This window comes from Oncorhynchus keta, chromosome 29 (genome assembly GCF_023373465.1).
Source record: "Oncorhynchus keta strain PuntledgeMale-10-30-2019 chromosome 29, Oket_V2, whole genome shotgun sequence".
NCBI classification, from domain to species: Eukaryota; Metazoa; Chordata; class Actinopteri; order Salmoniformes; family Salmonidae; genus Oncorhynchus; species Oncorhynchus keta.
The window spans coordinates 22,897,630-22,918,425 of NC_068449.1; the positions used below are offsets into that span (position 1 = coordinate 22,897,630).

At 42.1% G+C, this 20,796-nt stretch overlaps 1 protein-coding gene across 1 annotated transcript; it reads left to right on the forward strand.

The window, feature by feature from the left end:
• Nucleotides 1–5,556: 5,556 nt before the first annotated feature.
• On the forward strand, nucleotides 5,557–19,626 carry LOC118362513 (ectonucleoside triphosphate diphosphohydrolase 5-like). Its single transcript, XM_035742897.2, has 13 exons — nucleotides 5,557–6,056; nucleotides 6,447–6,526; nucleotides 6,879–7,022; nucleotides 7,394–7,469; nucleotides 9,677–9,712; nucleotides 14,793–14,881; nucleotides 14,986–15,065; nucleotides 15,187–15,248; nucleotides 15,440–15,541; nucleotides 16,323–16,466; nucleotides 16,684–16,740; nucleotides 17,691–17,806; nucleotides 17,928–19,626. Exons 1-13 carry the CDS (start codon nucleotides 5,789–5,791, stop codon nucleotides 18,009–18,011), a joined length of 1,338 nt encoding a protein of 445 aa, XP_035598790.1. The 5' UTR covers nucleotides 5,557–5,788; the 3' UTR covers nucleotides 18,012–19,626.
• Nucleotides 19,627–20,796: the final 1,170 nt, after the last annotated feature.

A 20,796-nucleotide genomic window follows, 5' to 3' on the forward strand; every position in this document is an offset into this window, starting at 1 on the left:
TAATTGAAATGAGAGTCATAATTAAGGGACTAAGTTACACACCATAGAATTACATAATATACACTGAAAATATATATAAACTCAACATGTAAAGTTTTTGTCCCATGTTTCATAAGCTGAAATAAAAGATCTCAGATCTGTACTTCCCTGTTTACTTACCTGTTTGTGAGCATTTCTCCTTAGCCAAGATAATCCATCCACCTGACAGGTTTAGCATATCAAGAATCCCATTGAACAGCATGGACATTACTCAAATGCACCTTGTGCTGGGGATAATAAAAGGCCACTCTAAAATGTGCAGTTTTGTCACACAACACAATGCCATAGATGTCTCAAGTTTTGAGGGAGCGTACAATTGGCATGCTGACTGAAGAAATGTTCACCAGAGCTGTTGCCAGAGTACTGAATGTTCATTTCTCTACCATAAGCCACCTCCGTAATTTTAAAGAATTTGGCAGTATGTCCAACTGGCCTCACAACCGCAGACCACTTGTAACCATGCCAGTCTAGGACCTCCACTTCCGGCTTCTTCACGGGATCGTCTGAGACCAGCCACCCGGACAGCTGATGAAACTGAGGAGTATTTCTGTCAGTAATGAAGCCCTTTTGTGGGGAAAAACTCATTCTGATTGGCTGGGCCTAGCTCCCCAGTGGGTGAGCCTGGCTCCCAAGTAGGTGGGCCTATGCCCTCCCAGGCCCACCCATGGCTGCCCCCCTGCCCAGTCATGTGAAATCCATAGATTAGGGTCTAATGAATTTACGATGCATGCATAAACATCCCATCAACAGACCTTTGCATGAATATCAAGAAAGACATGATAATTTTCTGCTTCTGGGAATATGTCCAATATACAGTGTATTCAGAAAGTATTCAGACCCCTTGACTTTCCACATTTTGTTACATTACAGCCTTATTCTAAAATTGATTACATAAAACATGTTCCTCAACAATCTACACACAATACCCCATAATGACAAAGCGAAAACAGGTTTTTAGAAATACAAGCCTTTGCTATGAGACTCGAAATTGAGCTCAGGTACATCCTGTTTCCATTGATCATCCTTGAGATGTTTCTACAACTTGATTGGAGTCCAACTGTGTTAAATTAAATTGATTGGACATGGTTTAGAAAGGCACACACCTGTCTATATAAGGTCCCACACTTAACAGCGCATGTCAAAGCAAAAACCAAGCCATGAGGTCGAAGGAACTGTCCGTAGAGCTCCGAGACAGGATTGGGTCGAGGCACAGATCTGGGGAAGGGTACCAAAACATTTATGCAGTATTGAAGGTCCCCAAGAACACAGTTGCCCCCATCATTCTTAAATGGAAGAAGTTTGGAACCACCAAGGCTCTTCCAAGAGCTGGCAGACCGGCCAAACTGAGCAATCGGGGGAGAAGAGCCTTGGTCAGGGAGGTGACCAAGAACCCAGTGGTAACGCTGACAGAGCTCCAGAGTTCCTCTGTGGCGATGGAAGAATCTTATAGAAGGACAACCATCTCTGCAGCACTCCACCAATCAGGCCTTTATAGTAGAGTGGCCACTCCTCAGTAAAAGGCAAATGTTGGCCCGCTAGGAGTTTGCCAAAATGCACCTAAAGGACTCAGACCATGAGAAACAAGATTCTCTGGTCTGATGAAACCAAGATTGAACTCTTTGGCCTGAATGCCAGGCGTCACGTCTGGAGGAAACCTGGCCCCATCCCTATGGTGAAGCATGGTGGTGGCAGTATCATGCTGTTGGAATGTTTTTCAGCGACAGGAACTGGGAGACTAGTCAGGATCGAGGGAAAGATGAACGGAGCAAAGTACAGAAATCCTTGATGAAAACCTGCTCCATAGCGCTCAGGACCTTGGACTGGGGCGAAAGTTCACCTTCCAATAGGACAACGACCCTAAGCACACAGTCAAGACAACGCAGGAGTGGCTTCGGGACAAGTCTCTGAATGTCCTTGAGTGGCCCAGCCAGAGCCAGGACTTGAACCCGATCGAACATCTCTGAAGAGACCTGAAAATAGCTGTGCAGCGACTCTCCCCATCCAACCTGACAGAGCTTGAGAGGATCTGCAGATAAGAATGGGAGAAACTCCCCAAATATAGGTGTGCCAAGCTTGTAGCATCATACCCATGAAGACTCAAGGCTGTAATTGCTTCCAAAGGTGCTTCAACAAAGTCGTGAGTAAAATGTCTGAATACTGATGTAAATGTGATATTTCTGTTTTTTATATTTTGTTATACATTTACAACATTTTCTAAACCTGTTTTTGCTTTGTCATTATGGGGTATTCCACAAAATGTGGAAAAAGTCAAGGGGTCTGAATACTTTCCGAATGACACAAGGATCTTTTCATAGGTCTATGTGGAATGAGGTGAACCCCCTTGTATGGAATGACATTTGCACCCCTTCTAAGAGGAATTTTGTTCTGTGTCCTGGGAAGAACCTTGGACCTCTGACAGGTTACGCAGCCATCAGGATCACACAGATGTTTTGTGGATTACATAAATTGCGGAGAATCAACAAATTGCAGTTGACTTTGCAGATTTTGAGAACCTCAAACAACTGAAATAAACAATGTAAAGTTATTGCAGGTCATTTGAATCCAAACGCCCACATTGCTGAACTGGCTTCCAAATTCTGCTTTTTGGGGAAACTGGAGGGTGCCCAAGGAACAATATTTAACATAACATTGAACAAAAAAGTATATCATAAAATCTCAGGGTGTAGTTACTGTAAATTTTAGAATATATCTTTTTGCACTGGCATCATGCAGACTTTGGGGACTAAATTTAAAGCTAATTGCTATGACAGGGAGCAGAGAACTGAAATAACCCTGAGCATTTCGAAGCTGTCATTATCATTGGAATTGTAATGACAAGGTTTAGGTCTCTTCAATAGAGTTTTGGGGTAGGACACCCACAAACATGAAATTCCTGAGGGTAACATTGCGGTATATTAATAATAGATTGCAAGGCTTGGATTACAAAGCCCGGGTCACCTCTCATGCTTTAAAGCATTTGTTTAAGTTGCAACAAAACATCAAAAGTTGTATTTAAGATAGGCCACCACTGAGGATTTCTTATTGGATCTTTGACTAGTATGTGCTGTGTCATACTGCCGCCTCATTTCTGTAGGTCTATGCCTCCCTCCCTAAAGCCCTATAGGCTAACGAAACTTCTCATATAGATTTTTATATTATTTACTAATTACCTTGCTTTACAAGTTACTGTTTCTCTCAACTATTTCATCAACAACAAAAAATGAACAGATGTCAATGAAACAAAATATAATTTTTATCATGGTTTTCAACCACAACCACTGAACAGTTCTAGTTTCGCTTTTTGCAGCTCAACTCACATTAGTCATTTGACCTCCATTGGTCAGAACTTGTCAGATCATGGCTGTCCTCTGAAATCATTGTAATTGGATCATGAAGGTATGGCATATGTTTTGACTCATACCGTAAACACAGTGTGTAATAAGTACAAGTAGTAAGCTCCCAAGTGTCAGATCCATCAAAACACTGCAAATGATCAGAATACTGTACATCATTTTCTATAGTAGTACTTACTGTAGGTTACTGTATGTCTGAATGACAAACTTAATTATAAAGTAAAATACTTTTGTCTTTGTCAGGTCAAGATTCGTCTTCCCATAAAGGACTTTGGAGATGGGGGACAGCAGACACGCGTCATGGCTTTCGTAAGGACTAGAGTAAGTAACTCTATGACATCTTGTGTTTTTGAGTGTGAGCAGCCAGCAACCTGTTAAATTGACTCATAAAGCATTACAATGTTGTCATGGCATGCCAGATCAGTATATATTCTTAAATTGACACAAAGTTAATGAGAGGTCCAGCACATGTACGCTTTGATAGGGGGAACGGACCGTATTGGTGAGCCACAGAATTTGAAAAAAGAACCCACAGTATTTGGAAAAAAAGGAAGGCGAAAAGTACAATATTTTTAGTCCAAATTACAATGTTGGAACAGTGCATTGCACAGCGGAGTGTCCCGGGATTGGAATGTCCTCTATGTGGACCTCCTATCTGCCCTCCTCAAGTCCTGCTGCAGGACAACTGGCCGACCCCATTCCCGCTCAATTTCACCCTGCCAGCTGAGCTAGCTGACACATGCCTCCACAGTTTGTGCTTCACTCACCCTCTGTTTGACTGGGTGGTGAACCAGTTTCATTAGTAGCAGAAGCAGAGTTGGGTGAGACCAGTTCAGCAAGCCTGCATCTAGAAATATACAAATTCTACATGTTTCAGCCCAGTCTTTGTTCACTGTTGCTGCAGCTTCTCGTGGGGACTGAGTGAAGGAAATCTCACTCTGGTGCAAAGCTCAGTTCATATGAGGTCTCTGAGTTAGAAGGGCCTCTTTGCTGAGCTGCAGTAGCTCATCGTTATTGCCTCTCTCCCACCTGGAAACTTTGAACAGTACATTAGAATACTTTTGCTGATAGACTGGTTAAAGACGCCTGCCAACCAAGCAACCACAGACCTAAAACTGAGAGCAGCCACTCATGCTTTTCATGGTTTCTCCTGTGAAACTTGCTTTAAATTTCTTTCCTATGAAAGCTTGTGGTTAACACAGGGATGAGTAGGAGTGAGATTATTGCTTACATTCTTTCAGCATTTATGTAAGTTGAAGTGCAAGTTGCATCTGCACATCTCTTGTGAAAGGTTGGTTGGGGTTTAAAGGGTTGCAGCATATGTTTTAATGTGGTCATTTTCACACGTCATGATAGGTTTGGAATGTAGTACACGCAAAAAATGACTTGTGCATACCCAGAGAAAATGATCTTGCCTGTTGCAACTTTGGCTGTCAGGTAGTAATGCACAATCCATCTTGCAACTCCTCTACCCCGCAATGACTAATATTTTCCGTCTAAATTTCCAAATTCTGCTGAAGCATTTGCGGTTTCCTAATTTGAATGATTTTAATGCCATTTTATATCCTCACCATAGAGTCCCAAAGTATATTAGATTGTCTACTTTTCTTTATATGCTTTTTTAAAACTAAGACTAGAAAAACAAACATTTGAATCAGTTATGAAATAACTATTATATTTATATTTAGTTATAAAGTTTTGTTTCAAAATACTAATGAGTGCAAGCAACATGAGTTTTAAATAAGTAATCTACTATAAAATAACTTATTTCTGACATCATGCTAATTAAGCAAATTCAGGAAAATTTAAGTAACTGAAGTGTGCATGTAAAAGTCAAGATACAGGGAAGGAATTTTTGTAATCGGCAAGTTTGCACGTAAGTCTTAATTAAATACACCAATAAAATGTATTTTAAGAACATTGCTGCAAGTTTCTGCAAGCCAGTCGTATTGATGTCTTGATATATCCTCTTTCTTCTTTTAGGGGGATTTTTGGCTCCAGTCTGCACACTAAAGATTAAGAAAAAAAATGGTTTAGTGTTACCCAGTTTAGGAATAAAGTATTCTGATAAGCAGGTATTCAGTATTCAGCTCTTTCGGAAGGGGGGACTCTTGAAGGAACTGAGATGGAACGCAACAGGATTGGTGGATGGCCTATGATGGTGTGGCCCCACACCAAGCCCTTATGTCTTTATATACTGTAAACAGATGACCAGACAGTCCTGAGTGTGCATAGCTACCCACTGCTTCTGTCTCTCCGGTTGCCTCCCTCTCATCACCTCTGCAAGCTGCCACTGCATTTTGTGCTGCTCCTCTGAAGACTAACTTGAAAAAGGCACTGTAACGTGTTTTGCTTAGCTTTTACAAAAACATCAGTGTTTCTTCGGGTGTTAAACGATGTCTCTTCAGATGCTAATCCTTACAATAATGTGCATGTGGGTTCTGGCTTGGAACTTCCAAGCGGAGGCAACCTACTATCACCGCCAGACAGTCCACCACGAACACTCTGCTAACATGGAAAACCTCCTGCCCGAAAACCTCCTGCCTGAAGTCTTGCCTGAGGTCTCCCAACCTGTCAACAGCCGCACTTTCTATGGGATCATGTTCGATGCTGGGAGCACAGGCACCCGTATCCACATCTACAAGTTTATTCAGAAAGACCCTGGTGAGTGCTTTCTCTCTCTTTCTGTCTATCTCATTCACTCTCTGCCTCAGGAGCCAATAGGGCGTTACACTCAGCGGTCTCCCAGAGAGTCTGTTTGCTGTTGGGTCATTCGCTCAGTGGTGTAAACACAAGCATGTGCCATCAGCATGGGGAGAGAGCAAGCTGAGTTGTAGTTAGTGTGACTGAAATCTCTAAAAACAGACCTCCAATGGACTCTAGAAGGGAATTTGTTTTTGTATTTACTCTGTCTAAACATCAGCGATTGAAAAGTAATGGAGTGATTGAGGCAACAAAGCTCATTTAAAAGCAGACCTAAATGCAACAGAATTGTATTATCTCACATGTTCATCTTGTTTGACATTTGAATGCATCCACTGTTTCTCTTTTTAGTTGAGCTGCCAGTTCTGGACAATGAGATGTATCATGCAGTGAAGCCTGGTCTGTCTGCCTATAAAGATAAGCCTGAAGAGGTATGTATCATGTCTATCATTTTCTCATTTAGGGATTGGGGGAATTAGGAGGTTTGTCCACAGTCCACATTACAGTCTGCAATGTGATGTAGACCGTATAATTACATGAACTGATTCCGCTGATGCTATCACTACGTCTGATCTTTACTTTCTTGATCTACATTTTACAAACCTGATGTGAACAGCATATGTGGACAAACATATCAACCCTTTAATCAACTGAATATGTCAATGCCGTTATATACTTAATTCACTGTTGAAATATCCATATCAGCCTAGTTTGGTCACGGATATGCTGAGAGTGTTCCAGTGGCGACCATGCTCATCTGTTAATGCCTGTTATCCCATTCAGGGTGGGAACACGATCAGAGCGCTGCTGAAGGTGGCCAAGAAGACGGTGCCAGAACATGAATGGAAGCAGACCCCGGTGGTCCTGAAAGCCACAGCCGGGCTCCGCCTCCTACCCGAGGAGAAGGCTAACGCTCTGCTGGATGAGGTATGCACGTTTTCTCTACCCTCAGACAGTTTGGCACAGGGATGACCCGTCCCGCTAAGGATAGGGTCGAGAAACCGCTAAGTGCTTACAAGTGTCCTTGAAAGAACGGGGAAAACTCTTCTGACTTTTTGGTGGCCATCACTGTGCAAAATGTAGTGGAACATGTCAATTGAAATATTAAATTGAATTATTAAATGAATGCAGCTACTCTAGCTTGTGGTTTTTGAATTCTATCATTCTCAGACAAATGAATGATTCCGAGTCTAGATATAAGAGATATAATGGTATTTTAGCTTCATGTTTTGTTCTTATTGTCTTTATTCAGGATGTTCTTTGTTAATATGCACTCTCACCATAAATTGTCTATGTAGGTTCGGGAAGTCTTTGGCGAGTCCCCCTTCTTTGTACCAAACAACAGTGTCTCCATAATGAATGGAACAAATGAAGGTATGCCATTATGTTGGTATGTCAACAACATCTCTCTAATTTTATTTTACGCTACTGTGGTATTTTGGTTATGTTGGTAAAAAGTGAAACACATTCAATCATTTAATTGCAGACATTGTTTAGATGAGCAAAACACTGCAGTATTGTCAAACCAGGTGGTTAGTACAGTGGGGCAAAAAAGTATTTAGTCAGCCACCAATTGTGCAAGTTCTCCCACTTAAAAAGATGAGAGAGGCCTGTAATTTTCATCATAGGTACACCTCAACTATGACAGACATAATTAGAAAAAAAAATCTAGAAAATCACATTGTAGGATTTTTAATGAATTTATTTGCAAATTATGGTGGAAAATAAGTATTTGGTCACCTACAAACAAGCAAGATTTCTGGCTCTCACAGACCTGTAACTTCTTCTTTAAGAGGCTCCTCTGTCCTCCATTCGTATTAATGGCACCTGTTTGAACTTGTTATCAGTATAAAAGACACCTGTCCACGATCTCAAACAGTCACACTCCAAACTCCACTATGGCCAAGACCAAAGGGCTGTCAAAGGACACCAGAAACAAAATTGTAGACCTGCACCAGGCTGGGAAGACTGAATCTGCAATAGGCAAGCAGCTTGGTTTGAAGAAATCAACTGTGGGAGCAATTATTAGGAAATGGAAGACATACAAGACCACTGATAATCTCCCTCGATCTCAGGCTCCACGCAAGATCTCACCCCGTGGGGTCAAAATGATCACAAGAACGGTGAGCAAAAATCCCAGAACCACACGGGGGGATCTAGTGAATGACCTGCAGAGAGCTGGGACCAAAGTAACAAAGCCTACCATCAGTAACACACTACGCCCCCAGGGACTCAAATCCTGCAGTGCCAGACGTGTCCCCCTGCTTAAGCCAGTACATACATACATCCAGAACCGTCTGAAGTTTGCTAGAGAGCATTTGGATGATCCAGAAGAAGATTGGGAGAATGTCATATGGTCAGATGAAACCAAAATATAACTTTTTGGTAAAAACTCAACTCGTTGTGTTTGGAGGACAAAGAATGCTGAGTTGCATCCAAAGAACACCATACCTACTGTGAAGCATGGGGGTGAAACATCATGCTTTGGGGCTGTTATTCTGCAAAGGGACCAGGACGACTGATCCGTGTAAAGGAAAGAATGAATGGGGGCCATGTATCGTGAGATTTTGAGTGAAAACTTCCTTCCATCTGCAAGGGCATTGAAGATGAAACGTGGCTGGGTCTTTCAGCTTGACAATGATCCCAAACACACCGCCCGGCAACGAAGGAGTGGCTTCATAAGAAGCATTTCAAGGTCCTGGAGTGGCCTAGTCAGTCTCCAGATCTCAACCCCATAGAAAATCTTTGGAGGGAGTTGAAAGTCCGTGTTGCCCAGCAACAGCCGCAACATATCACTGCTCTAGAGGAGATCTGCATGGAGGAATGGGCCAAAATACCAGCAACAGTGTGTGAAAACCTTGTGAAGACTTACAGAAAACGTTTGACCTCTGTCATTGCCAACAAAGGGTATATAACAAAGTATTGAGATAAACTTTTGTTATTGACCAAATACTTATTTTCCACAATAATTTGCAAATAAATTCATTAAAAATCCTACAATGTGATTTTCTGGATTTTTTTTCTCATTTTGTCCGTCATAGTTGAAGTGTACCTATGATGAAATTTACAGGCCTCTCTCATCTTTTTAAGTGGGAGAACTTGCACAATTGGTGGCTGACTAAATACTTTATTGCCCCACTGTATATACCAACTGTTTCCTCATAAGAGCTCTATTGCTACCTCATAGAGCAACTAAATAACCTTGTCTGAGTTCCCTTTCCACGCCCAATATTAAGTGATCCTCCACATCACTCATTAAGACACACGCACTAACTCCTGTTTCATCAGATGTGCAATTCATTAGACTCACTTTATGAGAACCATAACATGAGATCTGAGACAGTAGTAATTACCTGGGTTGGTCTATCCATGTCAGACAAATATTACTAATGTAGCATAGCTGCTAAATTATATTTTTAAAAACTCCAATCTCTGAACTGACAGTACAGTCTGTCCTCTATGCATGTGTTCAAATGGCAATATGTATGGTAACTTCCAACTACAAGACTACAAAGGCAACAATTGCACATGATTCTGTTCAAGGGAATGTTTACACTCTCTCCATCTACTCTCTCTCGTAGGAGTCCTGGCCTGGGTAACGGTGAACTTTTTGACAGGTAAGGCATTGCTCATGTTTTGCTAAGGTGGTGTTAATGGTCAGGGGGGTCATTTCTGAGGTTTACACTGTACACAGTTGCCGGGCAGTGAAAGACTCCTGTCTTTGTCTGACTGTCTTGTATTGAGTCATGTTGGCCACCATCTGGTCACGATGGGATGTAAAATTCCCTCAATTTTCACGCAGTGTTTGTGTAATAAGAGGAGATTTCTTTTCAAACCTATCCTATGGCCCAAACAATAGCCTTTTTCTTCCTCTCGGTGGCCACAGACCTACAGTGCATCCAGAAAGTATTCAGATCCCCTCCCTTTTTCCACATTTTGTTACGTTACAACCTTATTCTAAAATGGTTTAAATACATATTTTCCCCCATCAATCTACACAATACCCCACAATGACAAAGCGAAAAATTACAATTAATAATTCATTTGACAAATATATTGAAAATAAAAAACAGAAGTACCTTATTTACATAAGTACTCAGACCCTTTGCTATGTTACTCGAAATTGAGCTCAGGTGCTTCCTGTTTCCATTGATCATCCTTGAGATGTTTCTACAACTTGATTGGAGTCCACCTGTGGTAAATTCAATTAATTGGACATGATTTGGAAAAGCACACACCTGTCTGGTCCCACAGTTGACAGTGAATGTCAGGGCAAAAACAAAGCCATGAGGTCAAAGGAATTGTCTGCAGAGCTCTGAATCAGGGTTGTGTTGAGGCACAGATCTGGGGCAGGGTACCAAACAATGTCTGCAGCATTTAAGGTCCCCAAGAAAACAGTGGCCTCAATCATTTTTAAATGGTAGAAGTTTGGAACTACCAGGACTCTTCCTAGAGCTAGTCGCCCGACCAAATTGAGCAATCGGGGGAGAAGGGCCTTGTTGACATGATGACTCCTTGCTGTCCCCAGTCCACCTGACCGTGCTGCTGCTCCAGTTTCAACTGTTCTGCCTTATTATTATTCGACCATGCTGGTCATTTATGAACATTTGAACATCTTGGCCATGTTCTGTTATAATCTCCACCCGGCACAGCCAGAAGAGGACTGGCCACCCCACATAGCCTGGTTCCTCTCTAGGTTTCTTCCTAGGTTTTGGCCTTTCTATGGAGTTTTTCCTAGCCACCGTGCTTCTACACCTGCATTGCTTGCTGTTTGGGGTTTTAGGCTGGGTTTCTGTACAGCACTTTGAGATATCAGCTGATGTACGAAAGGCTATATAAATCAATTTGATTTGATTTGATTTGTTCACGGAGGTGACCAAAAACCCGATGGTCACTCTGACAGAGCTCCAGAGTTCCTCTGTGGAGATCGGATAACTTTCCAGAAGGACAACCATCTCTGCAGCACTCCACCAATCAGGCCTTTATAGTAGAGTGGCCAGACGGAAGCCACTCCTCAGTAAAAGGCACATGACAGCCTGCTTTGAAGTTTGCCAAAAGGCAGCTAAAGGACTCTCAGACCATGAGAAACAAGATTATCTGGTCTGATGAAACCAAGAATGAACTCTTTGGCCTGAATGCCAAATGTCACATCTAGAGGAAACCTGGCCCCATCCCTACGGTGAAGCATGTTGGTGGCAGCATCTTGCTGTTTGGATGTTTTTCAGCTGCAGTGACTAGGAGACTAGTCAGAATCAAGAGAAAGATGAAGGGAACAAAGTACAGAGAGATCCTTGATGAAAACCTGCTCTCAGACTGGGGGCGAAGGTTCACCTTCCAACAGGGCAACCACCCTAAGCACACAGCCAAGACAACACAGGAGTGGTTTCGGGACATGTCTCTGAATGTCCTTGAGTGGCCCAGCCAGAGCCCAGACTTGAACCTGATTGAACATCTCTGGAGAGACCTGAAAATAGCTGTGCAGTGACGCTCCACATCCAACCTGACAGAGCTTGAGAGCATCTGCAGAGAAGAATGAGTGAAAATCCCCAAATACAGGTGTGCCAAGCTTGTAGTGTCATACTCAAGAATAATAATAATATATAATAATATATGCCATTTAGCTGACGCTTTTATCCAAAGCGACTTACAGTCATGTGTGCATACATTCTACGTATGGGTGGTCCCGGGAATCGAACCCACTACCCTGGCGTTACAAGCGCCATGCTCTACCAACTGAGCCACAGAAGGACCAAGAAGACTGCTACTCTAATTTCCGCAATGTATACAAGGCCCTCCTCCGCTCTCCTTTCGGCAAATCTGACCACGACTCCAATTTGCTTTCCCCTTCCTATAGGCAGAAACTCAAACAGGATGTACCCGTGATAAGGACTATTCACGCTGATTCAGGGAGTGAGTTTATAAGGAAGTGCATAGGAGATGTTGTACCCACAGACTATTAAAACTTACCCAAACCAGAAACTGTGGATAGATGGTGGCATTCATGCAAAATTGAAAGCGCGGACCACCGCATATAAATATGGAAAGGTGACTGGGAATATGGCCAAATACAAACAGTGTAGTTATTCCCTCCGCAAGGCAGTCAAACAAGCGTAATGTCAATACAGGGACAAAGTGGAGTCACAATTCAATGGCTTAGACATGAGACGTATGTGGCAGGGTCTACAGACAATCAGACGACAAAAAGAAAATCAGCCACATCACGGACACTGACGTCTTGCTTCCAAACAAACTTAACACCTTCTTTGCCCACTTTGAGGATAATACAGTGCTACCGACATGGCCCGCTACCAAGGACTGTGGGCTCACCTTCTCTGTGGCCTACATGAGTAAGCCATTTAAAAGTGTTAACCCTCGCAAGGCTGCCAGCCCAGACGGCATCCCTAGTCGCGTCCTCAGAGCATGCGCAGACCAGCTGGCTGGTGTGTTTACGGACGTATTCAATCTCCCCCTATCCCAGTCTGCTGTCCCCACATGCTTCAAGATGGCCAGCATTGTTCCTGTACCCAAGAAGGCAAATGTAACTGAACTGAATGACTATCACCCCGTACCACTCACTTCTGTCATCATGAAGTGCTTTGAGACTAGTCAAGGATCATATCACCTCCAGCTTACCTGTCACCCCACTTCAATTTGTGTACTGCCCCAATAGGTCGCCATCACACTGCCCTATCCTATCTGCACAAGAGGAATACCTATGTAAGCATGCTGTTCATTGCCTTCAGTTCAACATTCAACACCATAGTACCCTCCAAGCTCATCATTAAGCTTGAGGCCCTCGGTCTCAACCCTGCCCTGTGCAATTGGGTCCTAGACTTCCTGACGGGCCGCCCCCAGGTGAAGGTAGGAAACAATACCTCCACTTTGCTGAATCTCAGCACTGGTGCCCCACAAGGGTGCATGCTCAGCCCACTCCTGTACTCCCTGTTCACCCATGATTGCTTGGCCAAGCACGCCTCCAACTCAATCATCAAGTTTGCAGACGATCTAACAGTAGTAGGCTTGATTAAAAGCAATGATGAGACAGCCTATAGGGAGGAGGTGAGGGCACTCAGGAGTGTGGTGTCAGGAAAACAACCTCTCATGCAACGTCAACAAAACAAAGGAGATCATGGACTTCAGGAAAACACAGAGGGAGCACCCCCCTATCCACATCGATGGGACAGCAGTGAAGTTTTAAGTTCCTCTGCGTACACATCACGGACAAACTGAAATGGTCCACCCACACAGACAGTGTGGTGAAGGCGCAACAGCACCTCTTCAACCTCAGGAGGCTGAAGAAATTTGGCTTGTCACCTAAAACCCTCACAAACTTTTACAGATGCACAACTCAGAGCATCCTGTCGGGCTGTATCACTGCCTGGTACGGCAACGGCACCGCCCACAACCGCAGGGCTCTCCAGAGGGTGGTACGGTCTGTACAACGCATCACCGGGGGCAAACTACCTGCCCTCCAGGACACCTACATCACCCGATGTCACAGCAAGGCCAAAAAGATCATCAAGGACAACAACTACTTGAGCCACTGCCTGTTCACCCCGCTACCATCCAGAAAGCGAGGTCAGTACAGGTGCATCAAAGCTGGGACTGAGAGACTGAAATATAGCTTCTATCTCAAGGCTATCAGACTGTTAAACAGTCATCACTAACACAGAGAGGCTGCTGCCTAAATACAGACTTGAAATCATTAGCCACTTTAATAAATGCATCACTAGTCACTTTAATAATGCCACTTTAATAACGTTTACATATCTTGCATTACTCATCTCATATGTATATACTGTATTTTATACCATCTATTGCAACTTGCCTATGCCGCTCTGTCATTGCTCATCCATATATTTATATGTATATATTCTTATTCCATTCCTTTACTTAGATTTGTGTGTATTAGGTAGTTGTGGAATTGTTAGATTACTTATTAGATATTGCTGCACTGTTGGAACTAGAAGCACAAGTATTTCGCTACACTCACAATAACATCTGCTAACCATGTGTATGTGACTAATAAAATTTGATTTGAAGACTCAAGGCTGTAATCGCTGCATAAAAAGGTGCTTCAACAAAGTACTGAGTAAAAGGTCTGAATACTTATGTAAATATGATATTTCAGTTTTTTATTTTTAATACATTCACATTGTCAATATGGGGTATTGTGTGTAGATTGATGTAGAATTTGTTTTATTTAATCCATTTTGGAATAAGGTTGTAACGTAACAAAATGTGGAAAAGTTGAAGGGGTCTGAATACTTTCTGAAGGCCCTGAATACAGTGGGGCAAAAAAGTATTTAGTCAGCCACCAATTGTGCAAGTTCTCCCACTTAAAAAGATGAGAGAGGCCTGTAATTTTCATCATAGGTACACTTCAACTATGACAGACAAAATGAGAAAAAAAATCCAGAAAATCACATTGTAGGATTTTTAATGAATTTATTTGCAAATTATGGTGGAAAATAAGTATTTGGTCAATACTTTTTTGTCCCACTGTATCTGCTAGAATGCCAGTCTTTGTCTCAGGCGGGTGGTTGGAATATGAATGAATGCTAAATGCAGTATGTGGTAAATGTACAGTACGTGTATGTTCTACTTTCTGTTTATAATGTTGATGATGGATAGCATCCTGTCTATATTTTTCTATTTCCAATTCTGTGTGTTTGACTTTCCACCTGTTTTCTTTAGGTCACTTGTATGCCAAGACCAGGAAGACAGTGGGTATCCTGGACTTGGGTGGAGGATCTACCCAGATCACTTTCCTTCCAAAATCAAAGGTAAATGTTCAACTGAACTCCACTGTTAGTGACATTTTGCAAAGATTGAGAGAACTATTGCTATTTAATGACATATTACTGAACACCTCTCTCTGTTCCTATAGAAAACAGTGTTCACCGCCCCAGCCAGTTACATTGCCAACATCAACATGTTCAATAACACTCTACAGCTCTACACTCACAGGTTTGTAATCAACCATTGGTACAGCAGGTACTTTATATGTCATGGCATACAATGCAAAACAGTATACTCACATTACTTTGGCATGGTCATGAATGTATTCTGCATTTCTGTCCTCGTTCAGCTACCTTGGAAATGGACTTGTAGCTGCTCGATTGGCAACTCTTGGGGCTTTGGGAGCTGATGGTAATTTAAAATAGGCATATTTACTTAGATATGCAAGCTTATCTGCAGTCATTCATCTGTTCATGACAGATGAATAGATTTGTATAATGCTGCAAGACACACTTAAGATTTCTATAAATCAGACACTATTTAAATGTCATCCTCGGAGGGACAATGGACAATCCTATAACCAATCTGGTTTATTCTTTCAGGTCTGGAGTGGAAAGTTTTCACAAGCTCCTGTCTACCCAAGAAGTTCAGAGAGGACTGGACTTTTGGTGGAATCACTTACAAAGTTAGCGGAATTCCTGATGGTAAGCGCAAAATAAAACCTACCATTTCGATAACATCATTTAAAAACATAATCCTCTAATCTAGAAATCAATTATTCTGTCTCCGATAGCTCAATGTAAGAGTTGAGTAAGAGTTGGGAACATTTTTCCACTGGAGCCAGCTGCACTGTGGTGCAAAATGCATGTTTTGTCATTCTTTCTCTCTGCACTCAGACTTTCAACAGTTATAATACAGCAAACCTTGTATTTAAATGAGAGGAAAATTGTCAGTTTACTCCACAAATAATGCAACACTCCCATACCACAGTCATGTAGCCAAAAGATACTGGGTTAGTCCCAGAGATGTTATTTCTCTGTGTAACGAAAGGCTTGATGTTGACCGCTCACAATTATGTGGTAAAAATAGATCACCCAACAGGCCTATGCTAAGTGCTACTCTTGTCAGCACTTGGTTTCCCTGGTTGTAACCAACCAATCCCAGGATGCTGTGAGTGTACTTTTAGGGTTTTTCGAGTGTCGCGCTCTTGAGAGCCCATAGCATCAACCCCATTTTGACATCATAAAGAGGCTCCAGGGAGTCCCAGTGCATTCCACCACAAGCATGCAGCAAACTCAGTTATTTCACTCTCATTTGATGATAAATATTTTATTGTTGGTGCTGATTTTGAATTATTCTTGATAACAACTGATTTGGGTGTTTTGTTGTCATAAAGCTGACATAACGCTGTAATCTAAATATGATACCTACCTTGAAGATTGAGTACAGCTTGTGTTAGATACTAAGGATGTGATCTCTCTCCAGGCTATGCAGGGTACAAGCTGTGTTACTATGAAGTGATGAGGGTGGTGAAAGGCATCGTGCACCAGCCATTCGAGATAAAGGGCAGCAGCATCTTCTACGCCTTCTCCTACTACTTCGACAGAGCTGTGGAGTCAGGCCTCATTGGTGAGAAGACACACAGAGCAGGACAGCTACAAAATCCCCATTCAGCCTGCATCCAGTAAAACCTCAATGATATGAAGTGTTTAAATAAAAATAATGGTTTAATTGTTTTCTACTCAAATACATTTACTGTATTTTTCATGATTATGCTTGGAAAACTGAAATGACAACTGTTGTAGCAGATCACTAGAAGTAAGCTAGTCTTGTTTTTGTTTTCCAGATGGCAGTCGGGGTGGTATGGTAGAAGTCAGGGACTTCAAGAAGAGAGCCAAAGAAGGTGAGAGAGTCCTAGGCTTTTCTCTTAGACACATGTTGACTATGTTGATACAGTACACAGTGTACAATCAAGAAATGTTGGTGTTTATTTTAGACTACAACAATCTCACAAGGCCTCACAAAATATCAGTTCCTTACCCCACAAAGTTTGCCTGCAAAAATACACGCTGTTTGAACTCAAATATTCAACCTTGTTTGTGGCCAAACTTCTTCTTGACACAGCTAACCTAACATTGGCACATTTTTCTGCCATTTCCAATATAACCAAGGACCATTAGATGAAATGTCTGATTCTTAACTGTTCTTGGAGCATACACAAATACATTAATATTCTATATACACTTGGACATTTACCTAAGACATTTACACATAATTGACTAAGTGTCCTGACAGGTTAGATGGACATATAGCCTTGGTTAATCCATTAGAGTATGTGGCAAAATAAATGCCCATGTTGTGCTAGATTTACAGCTAGCAGGAGTGAGTTGGTGTCTTATGTAAAGTCTATTTGCATTATGAGAACACTTTCACATGGTCTCGATGAACACGTCTGGCATTGGGCAGGTTGGCAGGCAGTTGACCTGGGCAGCTCTGAGCTCTGTCTCTTGTACCTTGTACCTGACAGCCACACAACACCCAACCCGACCCGGGGGCTGAGACTGAGAGAGACACGCTGTGTACAGCTTGTCTGTTTGGCTCGGCCTCCCACCCCCAGATTCACCAACATGTGTTGACCCTTGACTCTTCTCACACCCCTTTGCTCAGTCAGCTAAACAAAACAAGATGACCAGCTTTCTATAATGTGGCACACGGGTTAGAGGTTGTGTGCTGCTTGACCCCACTTTGAACATGACACAAGATATCTCTAAATACACCCACCTGTGCTCTCTGCTTTCTGCCAGTGGTATGTGAGTTGTTGTTAATGTAGTGCCGTCTTGTTTTTTGTTTAAGTGTGCAACAAGATGACCAAGTACCGTCCCATCAGCCCCTTCCTCTGCATGGATATGACATATATCACATGCCTGTTGAAGGAGGGTTTTGGCTTCAAGGACAACACAGTGCTGCAGGTGAGACAGTCAGAAACAGGTCACTGGGCACACAGGGAGGGGACAGGCACCAAGAGGTTAATAGGTCAACTTAACATGATGGTTTATTTTGTATGTTTTTTTTTCTTGTTCTGATCCACAGCTCGCCAAGAAGGTGAACAATGTTGAGACAAGTTGGGCCTTGGGAGCCACATTCGATCACTTCAACAACCTCAACATCCACTAAGGGCAGCTATTCTACCTGCCTGCAAGCACTGAGAGGGACAGCCTGTTAATGGGGTCACCCCCCCGACCATCCCTCCCACCTGCTCAGCAGCACTGCCAAGCTTTTCCAGCCAACCCCTCCCCTCCGTCCCCAGCACCCTCCTGCAAATAATCCAAGAACTGTTGACAAAGAAATCACTATATTTTTTATAATGAAGGACAGCTATTTCTACTGTATGTTTCATCCATAATTAGTGAGTTGACTTTATTTTTGTAAAGCAAGCGTTTATACAGTATATGCGCTTCCTTCGGGGTGTCTGACCTGAAATGCAGTCTTATTTGGCTACCTTTGAGCATGTAGAGTTGTTAGAAGCACTGCAACTGGTCAGGTATTTAGAGAACTTTGGTGCTTACTGTGGTCCTGGAGTGCACTGTAATGTACAGTGGAATATTTGGAGAGAAAATAAGTTGCAGGAATGCAACCATCAGTCATAGCTCTGAATGCAACTCATTCTATCTGGAAATATATTTCCAGTACATCATACTGTAGGACAGGTGAACAAGATATTTTCCCTCACAAGAGTTAAGCAATTTATCATTGAAGTTAAGTAAACAGAAACGTTTCCCCTCATACTTTGCACATAACACTTTAACTGCCTGTGCTGTAGCTGAGAACTGTTGCTTGGATGTTGTCTACAGAGTTGTACATATTCATCAATGTTAAAGGAGATGACCAATTTGCCACAACTCAGGGGGCAAGTAAAGCACAGAGGGTGAGATGGTAGTGTTCTCACTGAGTATGTCTTGCATTTGATATATGAATACATACGTTATGACGTTGATGCCTATGTTTTGAAAGTGCAGCCTTAGTAGATGTGGCCCTTGTGTAGAATGGCCAGTTGTATTGAATCAGAAAAGTGAGTGCTTTGTGTTTCTGACTGTTGGTAAAGTCTGCGTTATTTGTGTTGTCTACAGTGGAGCACTAAATGGTCATTGTTCGATCAACCGTGGCAAGACTACATGACCCTCTCCAAATTACAATGTAGCTTTGGCTTGTGGCTGTATTCAGCAACCAGTCATTTCAATATCCCTCTAGTACTACATCATCCATAGACTGATACATACAGCCTAAGAAGCATGTCAGGTATATCAAAGACCTTAAACCCATACATCTTTCAGTTGTGCGGATATAGCTCTAGGTGCAAGGCACATACATGCTTATTAATACTGTTTGGAATTTTCTTGTGAACTGTACAAATATTTAAATCTCAGATCCTGATTATTTTGAATGCTGGTGCAATTTGTACAAAATGAACTTCGCTGTATAATTGCTCTAATGCAATGCATTAGCCTATTCAACAATAGCCGCTATATGTTCAGTAGCAAATATGTACAATAACTACTGCTGTATATAATACTACAAAGTAAACCTGTATAAGTAAAATACTTACCAGACTGTAACTGCTTTGACTTTGCAAAAGAGAACTTTATTTCTGCTGCATAATGTTCAAAGTTAAGGTGAACTGCTGGATAACTGATCATGTAAATCACATTTTATGAAAACCTGGTGCAAGTAAAACATACATTATACAAGTATGTTTGAATAAAATATTAAAAGTGTACTTGGTGTACAGGTACAGTGCCTTAAGAAAGTATTCATACCTTGAATTATTCCATGTTACAGCCTGAATGAAAATAAATAATAATCACACCTATCTACACACGAAAGGCTGAAACATGAAGACTTATTTTTAGAAATGTTAGCAAATTTATTGAAAATGAAACACAGAAATATCTCATTTACATAATTATTTACACCCCTTTGCTATGCGCTCCAAATTGGAGTCAGATGCATCCAATTTCCATTGATCATCTTTGAGATGTCGCTACTTGATTGGGTTCTTGGTCACCTGTCTGTGTATTTTCTTTCTAAGGAACTACCCAGACTCTGCCTAGAGCTGGCGTTCAGACCAAACTGATCAACCAGACAAGAAAGATCTTGGTCAGGTAGGTGACCAAAGAACCCAATGAACACTGACCAAACTACAGAGTTCCTTAGCTGAGATGGGAGAACCTGCCAGAAGGACAATATCTACAGCACTTCACCAATCTGGGCTTTAAGGGAGAGCCAGACGGAAGCCACTCTTGAAAAAAAGAGCACATGACAGCATGCCTGAAGTTTTCAAAAAGGCACATGAAAGACAGATAAGGCAAAAGAATCGGTGGTCTGGTGAGAGAAAAATGTTACTATTTGGAATGGATGCAAAGCACAATGTCTGGAGAAAACCAGGCAGTTCATCCCCCGACGAACACCTTTCCTACTGTGAAACATGGTGGTGGCAGCATCATGCTATAGGGATGCTTTTCAGTGGCAGGGACTGGGAGACTCCTTGATGAGAACCTGTGCAAACAACAGACTGGGGGTGAAGACTTACATTCCAACAGGACAATGATCCCAAGCATACAGCCAACGCAACACGGGAATGGCTTCTGAACAAGAATGTGAAAGTCCTTGAGTGGCCCAGCCAAAGCTCAGAATTGAATCCCATTGAAAATCTGTGGAAAAACTTGAAGATTGCTGTTCACCGCCGCTCCCCATCTAACTTAACAGAACTTGAGAAAATCAGCCCGAAAGAATGGGAGAAAAATCCCCAAATCCAGAACTGCATAGTTGATACAGACATACCCAAGACGACTCAAAGATGTAATCACCGCCAAAGGTGTTTCTATAAAGTATTGACTCAAGGGGGGGTGAATACTTAAGTAAATTATATATTTATGCATTTCATTCTCAATACATTTGCAAA

Coding starts and splice junctions, on each gene's coding strand:
- LOC118362513 (XM_035742897.2), top strand. CDS start 5,789: ATGTCTCTTCAGATGCTAATCCTTACAATAATGTGCATGTGGGTTCTG. Junction 14,882..14,985: donor CTTTCCTTCCAAAATCAAAG/GTAAATGTTCAA, acceptor CTGTTCCTATAG/AAAACAGTGTTCACCGCCCC. Junction 15,542..16,322: donor AGTTAGCGGAATTCCTGATG/GTAAGCGCAAAA, acceptor ATCTCTCTCCAG/GCTATGCAGGGTACAAGCTG.